A 12,089-nucleotide genomic window follows, 5' to 3' on the forward strand; every position below is an offset into this window, starting at 1 on the left:
CGACCCATTGGGCTGTGTAACGTGGCATACAAAATTATAAGTAAAGTCCTCGCTAATCGCATAAAGAAGGTGCTGCCTCGAGTCATATCTGAAACACAAAGCGGATTTGTCTCCGGCCGTCAAATTACGGACAACATCGTAATATTCCAAGAAATGATTCACTCAATGAACAAGAAGAAGGGAAATAACGGGACTATGGCAATAAAAATCGACTTGGAGAAAGCTTATGACCGTCTTCGCTGGGATTTCATACACGCCACACTTAGTGATATAGGATTTCCTGTTCTCCTCACAGACGTGATCATGGAGTGTGTGACATCTCCACGTTTACAGGTTTTATGGAACGGTGAGCCTACGGAAAAATTCAGCCCGTCAAGAGGAGTGCGACAAGGAGACCCTTTATCCTCTTATCTCTTTGTTATGTGCTTGGAAAAACTTCAACAAGCAATTGATCTTGAAGTTCGAAACCATAACTGGAAACCCGTAACTATTTGTCGTAATGGCCCAGAAATAACTAATCTTTTTTTTGCGGACGATATGGTTATATTCGGGGAAGCTACTGCGGAACAGGCCGTGCTCATTAAACAAGTGCTAGAAAATTTCTGCAAAGCATCCGGGGAAAAAATTAGTGAAGCAAAATCTCGGGTTTTCTTCTCAAAAAATACTGATGCTGAACGCCGAGCAGAGGTCTCTAATGCTTTAGGCTTTGAAGAAACAAATGATTTAGGAATTTACCTTGGCATGCCAACTATAAATGGGAGAGTGACTCGTCACACATTCGCTCATTTGGAGGAGAAAATCAACAAAAGGCTTGCAGGATGGACATCAAAACGAATGTCATTAGCAGGTCGTGCAACCCTTGTTCAAACTACTTTATCTACTATAGCGAACTATAGTATGCAGACGGCTAAAATCCCAAAATCGGTTTGTGATTCTATTGACAAAAAATCTCGTCGATTTTTATGGGGAGGTAATGAAGAGAAAAAATCCATACATCTAATCTCTTGGGAAAATATACAGAAACCCAAGTCTTTAGGAGGCCTCGGTATTCAATCGGCTCGTCAAGCGAATGCGGCCTTTCTCACAAAATTAGGATGGAGAGTTATTACTGAACCCACCAGCCTATGGTCTCGTGTTCTACGAGCCAAATATTGTAATAACCGCTGTGACATCGATATTTTTCAAGCTAAAAATAATATGTCAAATGTATGGGCCGGTATATCATCCCAAGCAAGAACAATAGTCAGGGGGTCTGCAACCGTGGTTGGCAATGGCCGACGAACTTTGTTTTGGGACCATGCTTGGGTGGACGGAATTTGCTTGTCTGACGAAGCCACGGCTCCTATACCCGAAAATATTTTGGGAATGACAGTCAGCGAGATGTGGAGTAACAATCATGGTTGGAACTGGGAGTTATTCTCTGATTATTTACCACAAGAAATTCTCCAAAAAATAGCCTCGATCTCGCTTACTATTGACCCGGACCTCGAGGACTCACTATATTGGATAGGTACAAGCTCTGGAAAATTTTCTCTAAAGTCAGCTATGGGATTTCTAAAAGGGGAGGACACAACGACCCAAGCCGAATCATTGGTTTGGAGAACAATTTGGAGATTGCCAGTACAACAACGAATCCGAATGTTTCTTTGGCTCGCTGCCCACGAGAGGCTTATGGTTAATGTTAATCGAGTTAAAAGAAATATGGGGGATAATCCCAATTGTCCGAGATGTGAAGACAGTGAAGAAACAACGGAGCACCTTCTTCGATCGTGTCCGGTCTCAAAGCATATATGGAATTTGGTGGGTATCGATGATAATAATCAAGCATTCTATAATTGTTCATTTAATGATTGGATGTGCAAAAGTGCAAGCAACAATGTCTCGACATCGGACGCGGATTGGCCTCTCTATTTTGCAATAACGTGTTGGTGGATTTGGCGTTGGAGAAATAACATCGTCTTTGGCCGTGGTAATGATAATCCAACTCTGCCTCAAGCCTTCATCTATCAGCAAGTCACGAACACTAAGCAAGCTTTTGACCGTTTCGATTTTCTAGTACCACAACCTCAACCAATTAACACAGAAATTTTCGTCCGTTGGATCCCTCCACCTCACTCGTGGATGTTGTTAAATACCGATGGAGCTTGAAAGGAAACCCGGTCCAGCAGGTGGTGGTGGTATTATTAGAGACGAAACAGGTAATTTCATTACGGCGTACTTCTTATCGTGTGGTAATTGTTCCTCCATGAAGGCCGAGTTATTGGCCCTACTTATGGGATTGGAAAGAGCAAAGGCTTTGCATATAAGGAAGCTAATTATACGAATGGATAATTCTCCTTGTGTAAGCCTTGTTAATGAAGAGCAATTAGTCAGCAACAGTTTAAAGGTGATAGTCAAACGATGCAAGGATTTAATTCGGGAAGAACATTGGAATGTCAAGCTAGAACACACATATAGAGAAGCAAATCGAGCAGCCGATTTCTTGGCAAATCAAGGAGTTTATTCAAGTACTACTCCGACGCTGCTGGACAGTCCTCCCGGTAGCTTGCGCTCTATCCTCCGAGAAGATATTTTTGGGGTAGCTATCCCCCGTGTAATAGCTAGTACTTGATTTTTGGGGCTTTGCCCCTCATGCGTACCAAAAAAAAAAAAAAAAGAAATAACCTTGAATTTTAGTCATTAGTGCAACAATTTTTTCTTAACAACGATCTCTTCACCTACTACGATTTTATTATACAAAAATAAAACCAAAAGAAACTGAGTGGAGTAACTCATTAATTAGTTAGCACTTAGCAAGACAACTACTCCCTCTGGTTCAGTGATATGTAATATGTTTACACTCTTTTATTTTGTGAGGGGAAAATAAAGGAAGTGTAAACATATCACTGGAACATAAGAACACAAATATAGGATCTATACGAACAAATATAGGATCTATACGATACATTATCAAGGTTTCTTTTTACACTCCAAGAATTCTTTTTAATATTTTTGACGTACCTCCTCCGTAATTACCGTAAATCTATTTGACATACTTCTTCTGTACCAAATCATTTATTTGCCTTCTATTAAAATACCTTCATAAAGAATACAAAAAATAATGCAAACAAATAATTGAGACAAAGGAAATATCAAACAAAGTTTTCCACTTTTGTTAAGGACTTAAAGTGTCAAAGTACATATATTATATAACTGATGAATAAAGAAAAAAAGTTAAGAATCTTATTTCCGGTATATAAATAAGTTTTATTTGTCGAAAACTACTAAAACTCCAAAGGCTAAAGCTACCTTGGCTCTTTTAGTCTTTCAGTTTTTATCTCAAAGATTCAGTGTGGTAACTTTGTTAGAAATATTCATCCTTTTGCCAGACTTCGTAGGTAGTTAATTTGTTTGTAGTTCCTACTTGAACGATACGAATTGAATGCTTCCTGCAAAATGGATACTAAATTATTAATTATTTTAACCCTTTTATATATAACTCCACTACGTTAGGTAATTATTTCTCAGTAATTCTTAGGATCGTACACAACAAATAAATAAATGATATCCGGCTATCGTCAACACTACAGCGACAAATTCAAATTTAATTAAGACAATGTAATAGTAATATAAATGGGGAATAAATCAAGCCACACAATATCATCGATTAAACATACCTTTAGAAACAATATTTGTCGCATCTTCATCCTATCAACACAAATAAAGAACTCATTAGTAAAAAATTCTTAGTCAACAACTTGCACGTAATACATAATACTACATAAAATATGAGAAATATATAACATAAACTACTACATAAAACATGAGTCAAATTTTGTTATTGAGGGAAGAAGAAATCTACCGTGATTTGTATGTATGAGAAGCGTTTATATATATACTATCATATAGACATTATGTCCTACTTAAATAGGTTTTACGTAGCTATATTTGTTGCAGTTTTAGTAAACTTGATATACTCCCTCACTATATTTAAAAATTATTAAAACTTATTAGATTTATTATTTAAGGTAATTTGAAAAAGTTGGAGACTCGAGGTCTTTCTGGAAAGTTGGACTCTCTATAATCGCTCGAAAAAAACTTCCTTTATTAATATAGATAGATAGATAGATAGATAGATAGATAGATAGATAGATAGATAGATAGATTGATTGAAGTTTTTTGGGTAAATTTATTCAAATTATCCTATGCCTATTTGGCGTAGGATAGAAAAACTGCTTAACTTAAAATAATCATCTAAATAAATACAAAACAGTTCATAAAATTCACGGGTTTTAAACTAGTATAAATAGTTTGGCAAACCCACATAATTTGTGAGAACAAAAATTTCGTTTCTCCATCAACGTAGCAACTTGGATTACTTAAATTTTGAGCCAAAAAAATCCATTCTCGATCATTCCAAAGTGGTAAGTAATTGATTAATTTTCTAGACATGCTTAAAGTTCTCATCTTTAAATAGCTTTATCCTAATTTATGGTTGTGTATAATGCTAATTTTATTGCGACAAATAATTTCATTATGTTTGATTTAAATCGTTGTAGTTTTAAATTAAACTGATTTATGGCTATTTGAGGATAATTGTTTCGTATGGCTGTTTTTCAACTTACTTACGAGGTTATATATTATCACGAATTCTTGTTTAAGACCGCTTAACTTAAGAGGGCTCTCACAACGGATATTGGTCTCGAAAATGACTCAATAGAGCGTATGAACAGTTGAAGAACATGGTGGCGGTAGAAATTGGAGTATGTCAAGATAAAACTCACCTATGATAAAGGCACATACGAGTATTCCACATTAGAAAAATAGGAGAGAGGATCTATCATATAAACCAAGGAGTTACTCACCCATTGCCAATTGGTTTTGGGATGGAACCTCCTTGGGTTTATAAGCCGGACTCTCTCTCCTCCATGCGTGTGCAGCCTAGGCCGATAACGGAACTTATTATGGTATCAGAACCAATGGTCGAAAAAACTAAAACGCATGAAAAATAAAAAAAGAAAAACTGGCGAGAAAAATTTCCAATCTGAACCGGGACCTTATATGTGAGGGGGAGGGGGAGTGTCAAGATATTGCCAATTGGTTTTGGGTTGCGTGTGCGGCCCAGACCCGATAACGGAACTTATCAGAGTACGAATGTACGATGCAAGTTAGCGAGGAATTTAAATGTGTTGTAATGATTAACATTTAAGTTGTAATCAAATGAAAATTTAACATTTTTAGTCATTTTAGCTATGTTAATTAACAATGAATCAAAGATTAAAAAGTATTTGTAGCCCTTATTAATTTTGTTTGTTAGGGATGATAATGGATATTGGTGGTCAAAATATATCATAACGTTGATACTTGAAAGTTAACGTGTTAGTTTGAGTTCCTTAACTGGAAAATTTAAACGTTCGAGTCTTTAATTAGTTAGCAGTAATACGAATATGAACCTAGCTGAGTGCTATTCCTTTGACACATAACTTTGGTCCTAAAAGTGAAGAGTTGTGGAGACTTATAGTTAGAGCATCCACAATGGTAAGCAACAACTCAACTAGCTTAACTTTCCACATCACCTTTTTGAGCTATAACACTTTTAAGCTACAAACTCCTCCAATGGTTAAGCTATAAGAGTTGTTGCTTAAATGAACTCAAATACATTTATTTAGTTGGCATATATTACTTTGTGGGTCCATTTGAGCTACTAGTTCCATGGAGCTAGTTGCTCAAATTAAGCTAGTTCATGTGGAGCTCTCTAATGGTTGAGCAACTAGCTTGAAACTTTAAGAATTTGCAAGCAATTCCTTTTGCTCAAACATTGGAGATGCTCTTAGATGTTGCGACTTTTGGAATGCCTGTTCGTTTCTGTCATTTGCTTCTGGTCTTAAGTATACAGGTTTCGGTGGCCATATTAATTTTTGCATTTAACGTTGGTCTGATGGGCGATTTCAGTAAATGCTTAATTGCGGAATTAACTAAATAAGTGAGTAACAAATTGTAGACGACAAAAACCAAAGTAGAAGATGAGGTTGTTGAAGGTAGCAACTTGCAACTTGAATCAATGGGCAATGGACTTTGATGCTAACCTCAATAACATTAAGGAATCCATTTTGTTGGCTAAAGCTGCCGGTGCCACTATTCGTCTTGGTCCTGAGCTTGAAATCACTGGATATGGCTGCGAAGATCATTTTTTGGAGCTTGATACTATCAATCACGCGTATTTATCTACCTCCCTTCATTTTATATTTCTATTTCTCTTTCAGTTTTTCTTCTAATTGAAATTCATGACTAATATGAAAACTGTTGATGAATTTGTAGATGGGAGTGCTTGAAAGAACTTTTGTTGGGGGATTGGACGGATGGGATACTATGCAGCTTTGGAATGCCTATTCTTAGTAACTCGGTGCGTTACAATTGCCAAGTTGTTTGTATGGATAGAAAGATCATCATGATACGGCCAAAGATGTGGCTTGCTAATGATGGAAATTATAGAGAGCTCCGGTGGTTCACCACTTGGAAAAATAAGTACGAAATAGTGCAGTTTCAGCTACCTCCTAAGGTTGCCCAGGCCATATCCCAAACGAAAGTGCCTTTTGGTTATGGATTAATGGAGTTCTTGGATACGTATGTCTCATATTACTGCTCTTTGATTGTCTGATTACAAATATTTGTTAAGACAACTGACAACTCCTGTAGTGTATCGATTATATAAATATTTATGAAGTTAATTTCTGCCAGAATGGTAGCAGCTGAAGTTTGTGAAGAACTCTTCACTCCTGATCCTCCACATGCCGAGCTCGCATTAACTGGTGTTGAAGTGTTTATGAATGCCAGTGGAAGTCATCATCAACTAAGAAAGCTTGATGTTCGCATGCGTGCTTTTATAGATGCTACACATACTCGTGGAGGAGTCTACATGTATAGTAATCATCAGGGTTGTGATGGTGGCCGCTTATATTATGGTAATTAAATTAAATTGTTATTCTTGGGTTTCAGCTTTTGATATTTTCATTTTGCCTTATTGAGAGCTCGGAAGACTGCCTGATTGTGATTAAAATGGATCACTGTCGAATTTTAGCTAGTCTCTATGATTGATGAAGCTTAAGCTGATGGTTAGAGTCCAAAGATCGGTTTTATACACTCTAACAGATTTGATGTTGGCAGATGGATGCTGTTGTGTTGTTGTAAATGGAGATGTGGTTGCCCAAGGCTCACAATTTTCATTAAAAGATGTTGAGGTTGTGGTTGCTCAAGTTGATCTTGATATAGTAAGTGATATTGAGATTTCCTTCTTGTACAGTACAGTACAGTGGTCATAATTTTTTTTTTTTTTTTTTTTTTTTTTGCCTTATTTAGTTCACGAATTCATTCGACCAGGTTGCTAGTCTTCGAGGATCCATTAGCAGTTTCCAAGAGCAAGCAAGCTGCAAAACAAAAGTACCGTTTGTTTCAGTGCCTGTCGAGTTATGCCGATCATTCCACTTGAAAGAGCCTCTTTCCTCTCCACTTAAGGTAGCCCTATGACAAATTATGAAGCCATGGTCCTCAATTGTGTATCTTATCATTGAATCTCAGTGTTAATGAGTTACATTGATTGATGCCTTGTAGATTAGATATCATGCTCCGGAGGAGGAGATAGCCAACGGGCCAGCTTGCTGGCTGTGGGATTACTTGAGAAGAAGTGGTGCTTCTGGATTTCTGCTTCCCCTTTCAGGTGGTGCTGATAGCTCCTCAGTTGCTGCTATTGTCGGCTGGATGTGCCAGCTTGTTGTCAAAGGTAAGGTGAAAGCAAACTTGGTCCTCGTTAGCTTGCTAGTAAGTTGTAGCTAGTTCTGATTTCATGCATAATGCAGAAATTAAGGATGGAGATGAGAAGGTCAAAGCGGATGCAATAAGAATTGGACAGTATACTGATGGGAAGTTCCCAACTGACAGCAAGGAGTTTGCCAAACGCATATTTTATACAGTATTCATGGGAACTGAAAATAGGTATTTGTCCCAATATTTTTATGCATAGGACTTGCTGTTTCAATTTATATATGTTGTGAAAAGCGGCTGTTTCCGGCAACTTCAGAAACGTATATATCATGCACTATGTATGTGTGTTCCTGAGTTGGTCTTTGGAGACCTGTTTAGTACTTATACACTCATATTGATAATTGATCTAAGCATCTTTTTTCTTAGAGTGAGCCTATGGGATGTTTTTATGGAGTATTAAATTGCTTCTTGCCATTTCAATACTTGGGCAGTCGGAAAGGTACCCATATGAAACAGTAAATCTCAAATTTAATTACTTTTGCAGTTCTGAAGAAACAACATCGCGAGCTAGAAAGCTTGCAGCTGAAATTGGAGCCTGGCATCTCAACCTCAGCATAGACACTGTCATTTCAGCTCTACTAACATTGTTTCGAACTCTAACAGGCAAATGTCTGCGCTACCAGGTAAACATCATTTAACCGTTCAAGTGAAATGAGAACAATGATAATGAGATGGAGTACTTGAAAGAACGACAGGTGTTTCACCTATTTTTACCAACTGCAGTGGTATTTAGCCTGTTTCTCTTATATAGATAGCTGACGCACGATGTAGCTTTGTAAAATGCCTTCTGCTCGCCTTAAATATCTTCTGCATATTGCTTATATTTCAGGTAGATGGAGGTTCAAATCCTGAAAACTTAGCGCTTCAGAACATCCAAGCTCGAGTCAGAATGGTGGTGGCCTTCATGTTGGCATCACTTATGCCTTGGGTTCATAGTAAATCAGGATTCTATCTCGTTTTAGGTAGTTCCAATGTGGATGAGGCACTGCGTGGTTACTTAACAAAGGTAAATATTTACAACTCATTACAGGCTTTTCCTCTTTGGCTTTGAGTTTTCCTCCGTTTATACTTCTGTAGTTTAACAACTTCCATTGTCACAATTTGTCTTGCTAATAAAGACATATCACACAAACCGTATCATATTTTTTTCAGCTAGATAATGGTAGTTCTGATGTTGACGGGTTTCAGCCTAGGTCATAAGTACTACCACTCAATGACTTTATCAGCTAGCTAGCTAACATCTGCCTAAACGATATTATATATATTGGCGAATAGTAGGGTGAATACATATCTTATTAATTGATTCTTCGGATTGTTTCTTAGTATGATTGTAGCTCCGCAGACATAAATCCGATTGGAAGCATTAGTAAGACAGATCTCCGAGCATTCTTGAAGTGGGCAGCTAAAGCAGATAACCTAGGTTACTCTTCCTTGGCAGAGATTGAAGCTGCTCCTCCAACTGCAGAACTTGAGCCGATACGTTCTGATTATACCCAGGTGACTCTTTAAGAAGATGAATACACATTTATGTGAAGTTGACTGTTTCAAACTAAAATCAGGAGTACCATATATGAAATAACACCTTATACGAGACAGTTTCACAGTGAGATGGTCTCCATTACCCTTGTAAATTAAAGAGAGATATCAAAATGTTAATGATTATTAGGGCTATTCTCGACATTTTCATGCATGAGTTACTGATATGATAACCTTTTTATGTCCATAAAATAATCTAGATAGCATAATAGTGAAGATTCAGCTTACCAGTTAGAAACATAATTTTGTCAACTTAAGATGACATACTTTTTGAATTTCTTCACTTTAACTTCTACTGGTTTTCCTGCATGAACTATAGATCTAGAATTGCTTAAGTGGTTCTTTGTTCTTACAGCTCGATGAAGTCGACATGGGCATGACTTATGAGGAGCTGTCAATCTACGGAAGATTGCGTAAAAAATTTCGCTGTGGTCCAGTATCCATGTTTAAGGTAGGCGATGTCTACAATTTTAGCTTTATAAACTGTGAGGAGATGAAAATAGGCGAATATGGCTTAATACAAACTCAACTTTGGTTTCGTAGTAAAATTATTAACAAATAATTATCTTGAAAATTTGCACATTGATGTCTTGGCCACCTAGGACTTATATCTGTTTTTCCTGCAGGCTATTCTAACTAGTGACGGTGAGTATGATTTGATTGTCTCAGGCTTTCAGTTGTTAGCAAGACCTAGAACCATTTGTCTAAGCTATAAATATCAGTTCTTATAAAATAAATATTCAAAAGTCATATCAACAATTTTCACTTCTGCCCTTGCTATATTATTAGGCTGTCATATACTATTCTAATTAGTGGAGTATGCAACAACTTACCCTCTGCCTCAATGGCTCCCGGTTGTATGCAATCTTATCCTTGTTAAAATCACAAGAGAGACTTCTCTTGTCCCACAACTCTCAATCAAAATGACAATCACAATGTAAGAAGCATAGAGTTCAGAAAGCAGTTTGCTAAATTCCATCGAAATTCAAATCCAAATAATTGTGGATCTTTGTTGCCCTTGGAAATGGAATAACTATTCTATTAGTATCTGGAAAATGTTTGCGAGTTGACGTCGAGTTTTTCATCCTAACTCCTGACTTTTGGCATCCTATATAATTTTCTGCAGAATCTTTGCTTTAGATGGGGATCAAGGATGACACCTGCTGAGATTGGAGAAAAGGTCAAGTACTTCTTTAAGTACTACTCTATCAATCGACATAAGATGACTGTACTTACACCTTCCTACCATGCTGAGGTATCTTTTATATTTGATTAATTTGGTAAAACATTGTTCCCCGGACAAAGGCGGACAAACTCGTTTGTTATAATTCCTTATGTAACAAATTGCTTTTGGCAGAGTTATTCACCAGAGGACAACCGCTTTGATCTTCGACAATTTCTGTACAATTCAAGATGGCCATTTCAGTTTCGAAAAATTGATGCACTCGTGACGGAGATGAACGGTAATAGAGTGCCTCTACCGGAATCATCAGATAAAGACAAGCCATAAGTTGTGCCTGATCTTGTTGGAGGCATGGGTGTTGCAGCGGCCGGGTCAGGAAATCCGAATGTAGGTTTCTAGTTTAAGTGTGGTATATTAGTAAGTCTACTAGAAGAGGTAAGTGGGCTAACAAGGTCTCCTACCCTCCTAGTACACTTTTTTGCTTTGCTTTGTATACATTCATAAAAAGCATGTGGCACGTTCGCACAGATATTAGGTAGGAGACTTGCAAATTCTTGAATCTCATGATTTCTTATCATGAGACTAATCTATACTTTGAATAATTTGTTTCTTGTTATTCATATGTTAGGTTTTCAGATAGAAGAAAAATGACATGCCATTTCATGTTAATTATTTAGTTTAGTACATTTTGCTTACATATTTACAACAAGTGTAATTAATCTTCATTATCATGTAAGCATTATTAATTTTGTCAAACTGGTCTTGTATATGACCATCTTGATTTATCATCAAACTAGTTCTATTACCCGTAAAATTCACGGGATTAGTTATGTTGTTACTTTGCTGGTGTTATGCAAATCCGAATTTGTGGTTGCACTAACCCTTGATGACAAAAGGGACTCGTAAAAAAAAGTTTTTATTAATCAATATCTATATTGCCAAAATATATCCTCAACGTATATTTTCCACAATTACTACACGTTTGCCATGGATTATTACTATTTTGTCACGAATATTGTTACGTTTATTAGTGTTTTGTCACGATTATTATTATTATTATTATTGTTATTAGGGTTTTTTGATAACTTATACCTTGAATAACTTACTTTTTCAAATCTTATAGCTAAGGTAACTTTCTTTAAAATCTTATACCTAAAATAACATTTTCTTCCAAACTTGATACCAAATCTTAAAAAAATGCCTTAAATTGACGATTTTGTCCTTACTAATTTGATGGTTTTTAGTGGTGATAATTGTGGATGTGTGGGTTAATAGGTGGGAAAAGGATGATGGTGTTTAATTGGTAAGGAGAAGATCGTCAATTTAGAGCTTTTTTCGATATTTGGTATCAAGTTTGGAAGAAAATTTTATTTTAGGTACAAGATTTTAAGGAAAGTTATCTTAGGTATAAGATTTGAAAAATTGAGTTATTCAAGGTATAAGTTATCAAAAAATCCTTGTTACTAGTTGGAAAGCCCGTGCGATGCACGGGGCTCCTATTAGTATAATCTTTAAAATATATGCCTAAGTTGATAAAAAAAAAAGGTCCAACTATGTTAAATCATTTGATGAA

The 12,089-nt window shown here is 36.5% G+C and overlaps 1 protein-coding gene across 1 annotated transcript; it reads left to right on the forward strand.

Annotated features, from left to right (window-relative positions):
- Positions 1-4,317: 4,317 nt before the first annotated feature.
- LOC141609508 (glutamine-dependent NAD(+) synthetase-like) lies at positions 4,318-11,150 on the forward strand. Its single transcript, XM_074428548.1, has 14 exons — positions 4,318-4,403; positions 5,981-6,196; positions 6,298-6,603; positions 6,718-6,941; positions 7,144-7,247; positions 7,357-7,491; positions 7,588-7,756; positions 7,833-7,968; positions 8,282-8,420; positions 8,627-8,803; positions 9,121-9,294; positions 9,689-9,784; positions 10,460-10,588; positions 10,691-11,150. Exons 2-14 carry the CDS (start codon positions 6,003-6,005, stop codon positions 10,841-10,843), a joined length of 2,136 nt encoding a protein of 711 aa, XP_074284649.1. The 5' UTR covers positions 4,318-4,403; positions 5,981-6,002; the 3' UTR covers positions 10,844-11,150.
- The last annotated feature ends 939 nt before the right edge of the window (positions 11,151-12,089 follow it).

This window comes from Silene latifolia, chromosome 10 (assembly GCF_048544455.1).
Source record: "Silene latifolia isolate original U9 population chromosome 10, ASM4854445v1, whole genome shotgun sequence".
NCBI lineage: Eukaryota > Viridiplantae > Streptophyta > Magnoliopsida > Caryophyllales > Caryophyllaceae > Silene > Silene latifolia.